We start from the raw sequence: 13,933 nt of genomic DNA, 5'->3' as shown, positions 1-13,933 counted from the left end.
CCAGTGCAGCTACTATTTAAGTTTAGTGACACGAACATTTTCAAATATCTAAAACATCAACGGTAAACGTCAGTCTGAGGGAATAAATGAAAAACAGCTTCTTTCTAGGTGTATTTTGAGTAAGAGGCACCACTCTCACGTTTTAGCCTTCTGGAAAAACAGGACTGGATACACCAAAAAAGTATATTACAACACAATTTGATGATATCTAACAGTGTAAGAGTTTTCAAAGGTGGATTTTTCCTTTAAATGAACTCCATGCAATCTCCTTCAACCTGCACTGAAAGTTTTAATTAGTGAAGATAGTTTTGCACAAGCCCAAGCTGAAAAATACTAGTTGAAAGGTCATTAGCATACAAAAATATGAGTACTGTATTGCTTTTTTATTTTTTTATTGTTTTTACTTTTTGTATGTTGTTATTAGAGAATCTTCCACACCTTTATTCAGTAACAAAGTATAAGTATAGTATATAGTAATATAGTATAATATGCAATGAAAAAATCATGACTGGATGATGAATGTTAGTGAATGAATGTTATATGTAAAGGCAGATATGTTCCATTACTGTGTTTTTCCCATATCCTATTGTATACAGTATATTAACAGGAATTTCACTTTGTGTCATACATATGCCATTGCAAGTTACAGTATAGAACCATTTTAATTCAAATAATGTAACCAAACAATTCCATATCTGTGTTAGCCATATGTTTTTTTCTATTTTTATATTAATGACTGTAAAACTTTTACATAACCCAGTACCAAACTGTTTAAAGGAGTCATATGATTCAGTGTTAAGCTGTTACATCTTTTCAAACAGAATAAAGTTACATCTTAGAAATTAAGGCATGTTTTACCATTTATACAATTGCAGTAAAACAAAACACGTGTAGATACTGTATGAATTTAAGATTTCTTCAAGCTTACCTTGCACTGAAACTCATGTTAACATGGCACACACAGTCAAATATGATATCAACACAATTAAAAAAACACACACAAAAAACATCAGATACAAGAAGGCAGAGTGCTGTCAGCTAACCTCCAGTGCCCCATGCACTTCTCCAGCGAGTGCGAGACTTGACTGAGTTAAATGCAGGAATCGTGGGGTAAAAAACACAGGGAGGGACTTCTGGGGAAACTGAAACTCAGCCTGGTTCATGTTAACTAGTGTGCCGTCTCTCCCAACCCCCCCCCTCTTCCCCTCTATACGTTGTGCTCTAACCCAAACACAACAGTCTTATCATCCTGCCAAAGCCCCAGACTTTTACGGTGCGCCATAACACAGTCCATGGAGGGATGATGGGGTTGTGGATACCACTTCTTCTGCACTTACACCTTGGTAATACTCACTGGGAGGAGGGTTAAAGGGAGAATGTGTGTGAGGTGAATGCTTGTTATCGTTGAGCTGTATAGGTGTGAGTGAGGTTTTGTTAGTTGTGTGAAGGGAAGTTGTGCGTCGTTTTGTCTCTGCTGTCTCTGCATCCTAGCCTTTTGTGTTTTTTCTGTTCCCTTTGTCTTTACCCCTTGGTCTGACCTGTGTATGTGTGTGTGTGTGTGGATAGGTGTGTGTGTGTGTGTGTGTGTGTTTTTGTTAGGAGGGGGTAGTAAATGCATTGTGTTTTCTGATCATTTTGCAACCTCTCAAATTTATATACATATGTAATTGCTTCTTTTATACCTGCATGCATTACATAATGAGTAGTATACGTGACACAGTATATTTATAAGTTATAAAGTAAACAAGTTTCTTTAGAATGACCCATCAATATTCATGAAAATTTTAAAAAACACTTCTCATCTCTGTCATCGTATCTGTGATTGCAGGTTATTTTTTTTATGCGTATTTTATTTATTTGTCGATGTTTTTTAACAGATTTGGTTCTGTCCGTCTCTCCAGCGGCGGGTGTTTCTCTCTCTGCTCCTCTCAACGTCTCCATCGCTTCCTTCAACATGGAGCACACCCTCAGCTTCCTGCCGGGCCCGGGGACCGCCGCCGACGCACGCTTCAGAGTTCACGTTCTCCGCTTCAGGTACTGGATACAGCCGGAGACAAACGGGGAAGAAAGTAAACATTATTTCAGAGAGTGGGAATTGAGTTTTGTGTAGGTAGTATACGGTGGAGAGTCTCAAGAAAGCTGGGAAAGAGGGAAAGGAAGTGGGGTGATGTGATGTTGGTTGTGAAGCAGACTCAGGACCACGATGTTGAGTCCCTGGTCTGCACCTTAGCACCTGAGCCACCAGGATGTCAACATTTGAAATACTTAAAGGATAAGTTTGGTGATTTTGCACCTATATCTAATTAGTCTCTTCATACCTGTAGTACTTGGTCCCACAGACAGTCTTGTCTCCAGTCAGCTGTCAGTTGAAGCAGCGAGCTCCGCTGCCTCTTGCTGCAACAATGAGTCCAAACTGTTTGTCAGAATATCTCCAAAAAATCTGTTTGTGAAAATGATACCGAGACCGACCAACGTATTTCTCTCCACGGCCCAGAAAGCAGCAGCACCGACTGTTTCCACTCAGCGGATCGTCTTCTACTTAACTCTACTGTTTACAATCTGACCTGACCGTCCAGAACTAGATCACTCCGCCAGGAATCGCCTTTCACCCCACAGCGGTCTGTGCTGCAGCAGATCTATCTTCATACGTTAGACAATACTAGTTGCCTATGGGCACTTCAAGATTTTAGTGGTACTCCTCTTGTACCATGTAAAAAGTAAGTTGACCAACGAGCAAAATTCCCAAAAAGTCAGTGCAATCCTTTAAGAAGCTCTTAATTTACCGGTCAGACACTTACAACAAGCTCAGACATTGCTTCTTGTCAGATGAGGCAAAATCAAACAATCACACTGTCTGGGTTAGGGGTTCAGTTCCCACTAAGGCTGCCCATGTTGAAAATGTATGCAGTCATGTTACTGATAAACCTGTCCACCAAATTGTATGTTAGTCTATGCTGCTGCCCAGTTTGGTCTTAAGTTTCCTACCTGTGAAAGTAAGTCAGCCCAGGACAGCTGGGGCAGAGGTTTCCTTTTCGTTTCTTGAGCACTTCACTGTTTATGAGTAAGTGCTTTCCTTTCTCCAAGATTGCGTACTTGAAGTGCTGTCGTAACTGTGCGTGTGTCATTGTATCAGGATGACGCATACAGCACTGTAAGTTGCCTTTTACTCAGCTGTGAATGTTATCTGCACCAACATGCTTATCAGCATGTTGATATATATATTTTCTCTCTCACCCTTTCCCTCCCTCCCTGCATCAATCCTCCACTGCCTGTGGTGTAAGTTGATTTATCAGGATGACACTTTATCACCTCTATTCTTATCAGTGGATATCTACCAGTCTCTCCCTCCCGCCTCCCCCATATCACTTCATCTAGGAGGAAGAACTCCTGGAAGCCGGTGACAGGTTGTTTGGAGCTGACGGCCAGACAGACATGTAACCTCACCAGACCGTTCAAGGACCCGTTGGATCAGTACCGAGCCCGAGTCCAGGCCTTCACACCCAGCCAGGTGTCCAACTGGACGCTGTCCGGGCTGTTCCATCCTGTGATAGACAGTGAGATGCCCCAACTTACTTACAGACTGGAGGTTTATGCTGCATTCCATTGGAAGTCGGAAGTCCTTATTTCCAAGTTGGAATTACCGACTTTCGATTCCAGTGCGTCTTCTCGGGAAAACATGGCCTTTGCCCATTAATGTTAACGTTAGCTATCTGACAGCTGTAGTAATGTGAGCAGGCTAGTTCATACTAGCAAAGACTTCTATCTAGTAACGAAGCACAAGTCAACTGAATTACTTTACAAATGGAAACGATAAAGTTGTTCCAACACGTTTTACATATCAAGTAAAATCAAGTTTTATTAAGTACAAATTGATGCTGTGACGTCAGCTGTGTTTACGTCGGAGAACTCGGGCGGAATAGATCTCCGACTGGGAATTCCGACTTGAACGTTCTGTCCGTTCTGTTGCACTGTTCCGTGTTGGAACTCGTTCTTCTCAGAGTTCCGAGTTCCATGGAATGCAGCATTAGCTCAGAAGCATTAGGCACAGCTGCTCCGGAGGCAGAAATAATCTCATTGGTTGAGTTAAACATCAGTGGGTGGAGCCAAAAGAGCACAAGTTAGCTAACTCTGGCAAAATTGAATGGCAAAGAAGGAACTCTGGTCAAAAGAAATGACTTCTTTTTTCATTCCTTTGTGACAATGGCATTCATGATGTTGGAAGGTCAGCAGCTAGCTAACTAGCTTACCTAGATAGCTATAGGCTAGTTTGGCTAGTTTGAACTAACTTTTTCAGTTTGTTGCAGAGCTCTAGGCTTCATTAGCTTCCTTTTCTCTTACTCCTTTGCCTTTCTCACTGGGCTCAAATTACAGTAAAACTATGGCTCCGCCTATTGAGGTTTAACGCAACCAATCAGATTGTTTCTGCCTCCAGAGCAGCTCTACATCCGAGAAATGTTTGTAGAACTAAAACTCCAATCTTCAATTTACTTACCCATGTTTCTTAATTCAGATTAGCATGTAGTCCAAAGAATCTGCCCACTTAATGTGTCCATTAGTGACCCATTTGGATGGTGAATGTTGCAAATTATTCTTCCCCAACATCTTCTCAATGCCAACCTTCTTTGCTTCAAATAATTTGCTGATTTACTACCACTTGACCTGTGATGAATCTGTTCACGGTGGATTGAAAGCCAGTTAATGTTTCCCTGCAGCTGTGTTGGGCCCTCCAGACGTGTCGGTGTCTGGCTGTGGGAACTGCCTGGTCCTGCAGGTCCGTCCTCCCGTAGCTAGGGGGCTCCAGCAGCGCCAGCAGCTCCTGGATCTGTACAGAGAGCTGCGCTGCCTCGTGCGCAGGACCAGGGATGGTGCACAGGTACGGTTACAGTCAGGGTCTGTAAGGTTAGAGAAGAAGCGATGATCTCAGACCAAAGATTGTATATGTTTTAAAAGATAAATCAAACAAAGAAATTGTCAAATTCATTGTGAAAAGTTGAAAAAAAAAATGAGACTGCGGCCGAGACGATGGATAGCCTCTTTCTCAAACCAGTGGTATTGTTAGTGTTAGTGTTTCTCAAAATTAAGACCACATTTCCCATAAGCCCCGTTGCTTCCTGTTACAGAAGAGAGCATGTCGTCCCCCCTCCTCCTTCTCCCTGGCATCGCTCCACATGCGTTTGTTTTCTCTTTGTTGTTACTGAAGAGGATCAACATGTTGGAAGTGATTTCTCCATCTTCCTTTCCCTCCTTCCACCATCTGCTGCCAGAAACTCTTTCAGCTTTAGCCCCGTTTGCTCTGGAAGAACAGAACCTCTTCCTGTTTTGTGCCGTAAAGCGATCCAGCAGATTTCCCTCCAGATCCACCAGGTGGAGAAACAATGGAGGATGCAGAGTAGAGACCCCCATCAGTAGATACTTGACCTGCAACAGAAGGCTGTATCTTGCACCCTCTCCATTAACACCAATACATTGTGAGCAGATGGATCTGCAATTTTTTTTCCCACCATGCTTTGCAATAACATGTGTGATATCTGGAAAGGGGGGCAGAGTGACAGCTTCTTCCTCCTCTCAGTCTGAGACCAGCTTGTTCCAGGAAGTGGTTGTACTGTTTATTTTACAGTGGTCCACCTATCATGCATTTATACTGCGTCTATCCAATGTTAGACCTAAAAACACTTCCGTCTTGAAACACAGTAGAACAAAATTAGAATATTGTAACACCTCTAGTGTCTCAACCAACTATCTACCAAACCTTTCCCTGTGATTTCTGATATCTGAAAAGTTTTCCAAAACATTCCTCTTGCGTTAGATGGGTCCAAAGTCCAGCAGTAAGAAGTCGGGCTTGTACAGTAACACTTGACTTGACGTTATGCTCATAAGGCATTATAAGCACATTATAAACATTACAATCAGAGCATGATATTAGCCATTGAATACTTTATGGAGCAAATTTGTGTAGTTGTAGTTGTGTAGTCCTTTAAGTATTCATGGGGCAAATTTGTAGTAGTATCAGTAGTCTGATCATTATAAAGCATCTATAAAGTATCTTAAGTACTAAGTATTTATGCTTCTAATGTGCTTATAGTTCACTTGTAGTTATAGTAATGTATTCAAGTGAAGTATAACTAGAGATTTCATAAAGACTAGTTCCAATTGGTAATGTGACCCTACTAGAAATCATATCTACCATTTTTAGAAATTCATACGTAGGGGCGCTTTTGAACTTCTGGCCTTCTGTTTGTAAAGTCTAGTAGTAGTAGCAGTTCCAATTTAGGGTCACTGACCAGTCTATCTTGATAATTAGATCATCATTTTGCACATATATATAATAATGTGCCACTGACCATAGAGGTAAAGATAAAATGATGTGGTAGAAACACCTCAGAGGTAGAATGACAGGATCTCTGTGTCCTCAATCAACACTGATTTTCACCAGTGATATTTACCAGCTACCTTCAGCGCCTGCAGTATTAAACCAGGTTGCGTGTGTTTAGATGATATGAAACTCGGCTCAGAGCAGCATGGAATACCAAGAAATCAAAACAGTGAACCCACAAGGCAGCTCTTCGTTATCTCTCCGAAACACACTTGAAAAAGCCGATCAGGATATCGAGGAGAACAAATGCTCGTCTTATCGCGTCGAAGGCTACATATTTCCTCAGATGGCTTGTTTTTCGTTTTAAACAGCGCGTGTGGTTTTTGCCCACATCTTCCTCTCACCGGCTCGTGTTTGCTTGTGTTCGAGGAAACACTCAGCCTGTTGAGCGGTACTGTACGCCAACACACACACACACACACACACACAGAGACAGGGGACAACTTCATATCTGTGATTTTTTATCTTCTCAGCCCACACTTCTTCCAGTTACAGTATACACAACCCTGATAAGACATGGAAGGGATCAGAGACTAAACCAGCACAAGAGAAAAGGAGAAGAGAAGTGAGGAGAGTCATAAAATGCTGCTGCTTTAGCATCAACTACATGATTATGATCCATGTAGCACCTAAAGATTCACAACCACATCTCAGTTTAATAATGTGAAATTCTGTAGTTGCATGTGCTACATCCAGAAGGCCCGGGTAATAATTTGAGGCAGGCAATATTTACTTTAAGCAAGGATATGTATTAGTAAAGGAATTCAGATCAATACAGATAACATCGTGGGCTGAAAGGAGCGATTAAGCTCAGTGATGAGGCTGAGCAACAAAGATGGAGACTGAATTAAAAAAAAAAAACTAGAATCTCATGGATTTTGCCCTTTAGTTTGTCTGATGTGTTTTGTGTTGCAGTTCAGCCTGAACCTGCCTTACGAAGAGGAGTCTGTGATTGGCTACCTGCAGCCGGAGGTGGAGTATTGTGTGACGGTCACCGTGACAACAGTCTTCAACCCCCATGCTGTTCCCACTAAAGCCCACTGTGCCTTCACCAGCCCTCCTCCAGACAGCAGCTCAGGTAGATGGGTGTCGTAACTCTGAGGGAGAATGGGTGTCTGTCTTGCGTTTATGTGCCATTTTGTCTGAAAATCAAACCTGGAAGACAAACATGGCCGTTCTGCTGCTTAAAGTCGAGATGAAATGAAAAATGCCTTTTTAACCCTTTTAGATCACATCCCCGGTCATATTGTGCACCTATTTAACAATACATGCCAAAAAAAATACAAAAAATCAATTTCTTTGTATTCTTATATCAAAATTCAATCATGTTTTCTTCCTGTAAAACAAAATATGCCGTGTGCTTACATAAGCATGCCTCAACCAATTTCAACCAATAATATCATGACATCCACCCATCAATCAATCTTCAACTTTTAGCGCACAGAGCTAAGAGGCTAAGATTCATTAGTTAGCTAGCTAGCAACAGCACGGTACTTCGGTGTGTCTTCGGGTGTTATGACACGCCCACTTTTCAACGTTCAAATCAAATTCCTCCCAACGTTATGTCCCGCCTGTCTTTCCTGTTTCACTCGGAAATACGTCACGATACGGAAGTTAGATACTCTCGAAATGCCGTTTCATCTCGACTTTAACAAGCTAATTAGATGAACTTCATTCAAACAGACGTTTGGGTAGTCTGGCTAACTTCAAACTTGCAATGAAGGAGCATCTATGAGTTTTCTTACTGTTGACTCACAAAACTTAATTTTTTCACCTTGTTGAGAAGGTTAAACGTCACCATTGTATCGTAACTCGGAAACTCAGGTATCAAAATTTTCTCAGAGTTTCCGACTTAATTATCCAACTTTGGAGAGCGTTCATGTGAAATTTCCAATTTTCTGATATATCCGATAGCACATGAACGCGTAAGTGAAAGCAAAAGATTGTGGGAATCTGACTTTTGCTTAAAATTCAAGATGACAAAAAAAAATTATGCAATAGTGTACACAAATGTAAAGTGTTTCTTTCCATGTTCCAGTACTACAGCCTTATTCACCACATCTGCAACACTTAACAGTTTTATTTCATGTTTTTGTCTAACATAGTTTATAATACAGTTTATAATATGAGGATGAGAGTTGATGTATCATGATAGCATCAAAAAATCCCCCATCCTGCATCTGTCCCTCAGCTCTCCTCCACTGGAACTGAAACAGTCTTTCAGATGTTGTAGATAAATCTGAATACGTTTGTTGTAATACAATCTTTCAAACTACTTTTAGCTCCTGGCTAAAAGAGGAACAGGTGTCGAATTTGCCTAACGGTTCCTTTCAAAGGCGGAGCGTTTTCAAGTCTGCGAGCTGAATGTGGTCGAATTTGGCATTTATCAGTGAAACTTGACCCCCAACCCCTGTTGTGGTTCAGGTTAGCAAATTAATTAGTGAAATCCAAATGTAAATTGACCCTAAACTCAATTTCCAGTACCATCTTATCATTTTTTATCAGGGTTTCCACTGGTGATGGAAGTTCTGGGATATCATGAAAGTTAAGGAGGGATTTTCCAGACAGGGAAAGTCAGGGAATTTGATCAATTCTCTGGGGAAGTCGGAGAATATCAGGGAATTTAACAAATGAGTCATTTTACAGGAATACACCAGCCTGTATTTTACCACTTGTTTCGCACATTTGTAGAATTGGATTAGATGGTTTTCAGCCCAACTGTAGTGGAAAGCAACTTCTCTGCGTAGAAAATCAACATTATCAAACCAGGAAGGAATGACATCCTTAGGTCGTGGAATTACTCGGATTTAGTTATGGAAAAGTCATGGAATTTCTTAACAATAACACTGATTTTCTAACCACCGTCTCTCTCTCCTCTGTCTGACAGTGCATGTCGTCCTCGGCCTGCTGTTTGTCTTCTCTCTGCTGGGGCTTCTCCTCGTTGGATTTGTCGTTTACGGCGGTCACCTGACCTCCAAGTTACCGCGACAACACCTACCCAGACTTCTGGTAATCGATCTGACTCGGCGTGCTGCGACTGTCATAATCCGTTGCCTGTTGAGGTTTTAGCCTGATACTGTATGTGCGTTTAAGAGTGTAAGTAAGTAAAGTAAGTAAACGTTTATTTAGCATAGCACCTTTCACAGAGCAAGGTCACAAATTGCTTCACAAGAGTAAAATTGTTAAAAATAAAAATAAGACCATAAATACAGTAAAAAGAAACGAACAATAAAACTTAACACACAAAATACAAACACTAGACAGCACGAGGCGAGACAAAGGCCAGTTTGAATAAATGAGTCTTTAGCTGCTTTTTAAAGGCATCAACAGAGTGTCTCAGGATCCTAATCGATTTGATCAGTTATTTTGATCAGTTGATTGGTTACTCAAGTAAGCTGTTTTTTCGCCATAACTAGAATAACGTGGGTAAACTCATACTTTGATTACGAGAAACCCGGCTTACTCCCATATTAAACTGGCTACTGTGGAAACATCTTACTCCTCTCACTTTTGGTTTTCACCATCTGCACAAACTCAGACTTGCACAGCATTATGGGTACATTTTGATGTTAACCTAGAAAAGTATAATTGGCTGTGGCCTGAGGTTATTTGTCAGGAGCCAATATGTCCTCATTTATACTTAAAACACGGCAGAAACAACAGACAAACACATTATGGCGACATATTAGTCCTTTTTTTTGACTTTGTGCACTTTGAGCACATTTTCTTTTGTGCACCTTTAATCTGATTAAATAAGATCATCTTTTGCTACCAGGCTTTTGTTCATTATTGGCATTTTTTGCCTGTATTTAAGGTGTGCAGCTTCCTCCTACCTTACCTGAACTCTAGCCAACGCACCCTGTGAGTTAATGTTTGGCACAGTATCAGGTCTCTATTTTGGACATATTAGTCCACACACTTGGAGCGCTCGTCATTTCTTTTTAATTTCAGTAACCGTTTAACTTTGCACCCAGTCTAAGACATATTCATTGACATTTGACCTTTTTTGAGTTGTGCGCTCTATTTCCGCATTAGTTCCTGATCTCTTTTTGTCAGGAGCATCAAGAGGATTGCGCAGACTGCTGTTGTGATTCGTCACATATTTTGTATGTATTAGAAGTAAGAAGAAGAGGGGACTTTCATACTTTTATGCAGACGGACTGTTCTACCTGTGGACAGGAATATTCTGTTAACTGGTTTATTCAAGGCAGCAGAGACACTCAGCTGCAGGGTATCAGAGGTTCATGTAAACAACTGAATCCTAAGGAGACCTTGACTGGAGTATGGTTAGGGTGCAGGGTTATATAAACACAGCCACTGAAAGTCTCTCTCTCTCTCTCTCTCTCTCTCAAATTCAAATTCAAATTCAAACCTGCTTTATTGGCATGACAGAAAGGATCTATGTTGCCAAAGCATTTACAAAGGAGGAAGTCAAATAAATAATGGATTATATATACAAATTCAATACATTCAATATAATTGAAGCCAATCTATAACAACAATATAGGAATTTGGAGGAACGGGGCGCATTTCTTACAAGACACACTCTTACTATCCCATTATCAGCAAGTAAGTCACCTCTCTCTCTCTCTCTCCCTCTCTCTCTCTTCCCCTCTCTCTCTCTCCCCCTCTCTCTCTCTCTCTCTCTCCCCCCCTCTCTCTCTCTGTCTCCCTCTCTCTCTCTCTCCCTCTCTCTCTCTCTCTCTCTCTCTCCCCCCCCCCCCTCTCTCTCTCTCTCCCTCTCTCTCTCTCCCTCTCTCTCTCTCTCCTTCTCTCTCTCTCTCCCCCCTCTCTCTCTCTTTCTCTCCCCCCCTCTCTCTCTCTCTCCCCTCTCTCTCTCTCCCTCTCTCTCTCTCTTTCTCTTTCTCTCTCTCCCCCTAGTCGTACATCCCCCTCCAAGGCCAAAACCCTGGAGGTGCACAGCCTGAACCGTCGAACCAGATCTCAGCCTCCCAGACACATGAAGACGCCTCGGCCGACTCTCTCCCGGCTCTCCACGGTCCTGCTGGCCTGCGGCGCAGCAGCTCGGCGGAGGGGGAGGAAGACGAGGGTCTGCCATCAAACTGAAGTGTTTAAGGTGGAGGTGTGGAGAGAAAGAGCGAGGGGAGAGGCTGCGGACAAGAATCAGGATAACTTGTTTAAGGTGGAGGAAGATGTCGAAGGTGAAAAAGCGTATAAGGTGGAGGGAGGAGGGAAAAGGCTGGGAATTTATTTTAGGAGAACTGGTTCGAAGAGGAGGAAGACGCTAAGGGTCGGGCTGGGCGATACGGTTGAAATCAATATGACAATAATCAATATCAATATATATCACAATACAGTTCACGTATGCAAAATCACATTAAATAATCAACTTAATGTTCGTCCTGCCATATCTCATTTTGTCAGAGTTTTTAAATACAATTTGCTTGTTATCATCAGTTCAGACAGCAGAATTGTGCGTCATGATATCCCAAAATCACCATATCATCCCCATATGATTCCACTGGAAGACGATAAACGATAATATTGAATGATCGCCCAGCTCTAGTTGAGGGTGAAGGCTGCAGTTTAGCATCACAGTAAGATGTTTTGGGTGGAGGGAAATGGAGCGTAACATGTAGCATGCAGTGTTGGGGAAAGTTACTTTTGAAACTAACTAGTTACTTCGTTACTTGCCCTAAATAGTAACTAGTTACGTTACAAAGTTAGTCTTTATTAAAAGTAACGCGTTAGAGTACTTTCACGTTACCCACTTAAAACCATGCCTTTAAAATACGTCTTCTGCTGATGTCATCGCTCTTATTGTACAGAAATCATCACTAATCATCACGTCTGGGCCTGAAGTAACAATCTACTGTTTAAAGAAAACATCAAGGCAGCTTTCAGTCACCTGCTTCCACAGTAAACACTCAGTGGGGGTTTGGACCGACTGGATGCTTTTCTGCCGTCACTACATCACAACCGCAGGTGATTTTGACTTTATCAACACTGTGAAACATTGGCTCTGTGTTCCTCTCTACAAGAATTTGACAAACATTATGCTATTGACGTTAAAAGGCGCATCAACCGGTGAATATATCAAACTAACTTCACCCCGGTGACCAACGGAGCCTGAACTGATCCGGTCTGAACATTTAACCATTTGAAAGAAAAATAAAAGTAGCGAAATGTAAGTTTGAGAAAGTAACTAATAACTGATTACATAAATTGAAAAACTAACACGTTAAGCTACTCGTTACCACAAAAAAAGATCTGATTACTCTAAAAAAAAAAAAAGAAAAGAGTAATCTACTCTAACGCGTTACCCCCAACACTGGTAGCATGTGTGTCAGTATTAACTGTGAAACTCTGAAAATGTTCCTAATTTTGTCTCTGCACTGTTACCAAGAGTAAATCCTTTATGGTTGTGGCTGGTGATTAAAGTGATTCTGGCTTTGTTTAAAGTGGAGGAAGAGGAGGAGGAAGAGGAGGAGGGAGGGTGCATGATGCTGTCTGCCCTTAAACTGTTAAAACCAAACAAATAACTGCTGTCTTCTACCAAATGAGGAGTAGCTGTCTGTCTGTTACCGTCCTTATTGATAAACTACTGTATCATATAATAAACTGTGATCTTTGATTCCATTTCATGAGCCTGCATTGAATTTCAAGTTTTGTATTGTATGCATTTTGATCAACCACGTGTGGAAATGATACCTCTTTCAAATCATTTTTCTCAATAAAGAACACTCTAATCAACACCGATACCTTGTAGATTTTATTCTTCATCGTCAATACTTGGTGCAACATGCAGCATTTTAATATCAGTAAATGAGTCCCTCTGAAAGTTTAATTTCACTATTATATCACTCTGTTGCAGTTGTCCCAATTAAAGAATGTATAAGAATGACTGTTGTCCTTCACTGTACAATATAGACAGTAGGGATGGGACGATATATCGAAATTCAATATATCGCAATACAAAATGACACCTACTTATCATGGGTCAGAAAAATGAATTAATTAGCTCCATTTTATTCTGCTGTCGTAATCGCAAATGAAACGCTTGACCATCACAATTTCACAAGCTCTCCATCCAAATTATATTATTTACGCTTTGTAATCACATTTTGAAATTGTTGTTTACATTTTATCAAGCCAATGACATCGCTAGAAAGACTTGTCCCTCAGAAATAAACCTAATTCTGCACTGTCATACTTCGTTGTCATTGAACTTTTATTAATTACATGGTATCGTGGTTGTATCAAATCGTGAACCCCATATCGCGTGTGGAATAGCATCGTGAGATAAGCACATCATTACATCCCCAACAGACAGTTGTGCAATTCTGTCACATCCAGCTACAAAACATCTCCTCAGACGGGGTTCCTCAGTAAAAAAAAAAAAAACAACAACACCTTATCATATGTGTGTCTGTGGTCTAATGTCTATCTGTGTATCTGATGCTGCTTCACTTGAAAAAAAAGCCTGGAAACCCCCAGCACAGGAGCGCACTGCGCACTGTAAAAAATGTCCATCTCAACAAGTTTCACATTCATAAAACATCATAAAACACTCAAATTTCTTATAATTAGAATCAGTAG

The 13,933-nt window shown here is 41.1% G+C and overlaps 1 protein-coding gene across 2 annotated transcripts; it reads left to right on the top strand.

Annotated features, from left to right (window-relative positions):
• The first annotated feature begins 852 nt into the window (after positions 1-852).
• Positions 853-12,988, top strand: LOC139911523 (interferon alpha/beta receptor 2-like). 2 transcript variants are annotated; one of them, XM_071899075.2, is made up of 7 exons: positions 853-1,343; positions 1,902-2,034; positions 3,376-3,554; positions 4,713-4,873; positions 7,289-7,451; positions 9,261-9,382; positions 11,255-12,988. In XM_071899075.2, the coding sequence occupies exons 1-7, from the start codon at positions 1,301-1,303 to the stop codon at positions 11,438-11,440; spliced, it is 987 nt and encodes a 328-aa protein (XP_071755176.2). In that variant the 5' UTR covers positions 853-1,300; the 3' UTR covers positions 11,441-12,988. The 2 variants fall into 2 exon arrangements, with proteins under 2 accessions (XP_071755176.2, XP_071755175.2); XM_071899074.2 differs by having other exon boundaries at positions 1,878-2,034.
• The last annotated feature ends 945 nt before the right edge of the window (positions 12,989-13,933 follow it).

The sequence above is a fragment of the Centroberyx gerrardi genome, chromosome 10 (genome assembly GCF_048128805.1).
Source record: "Centroberyx gerrardi isolate f3 chromosome 10, fCenGer3.hap1.cur.20231027, whole genome shotgun sequence".
Taxonomy (NCBI): Eukaryota; Metazoa; Chordata; class Actinopteri; order Beryciformes; family Berycidae; genus Centroberyx; species Centroberyx gerrardi.
This window is presented reverse-complemented; position numbering and strand designations above follow the sequence as displayed.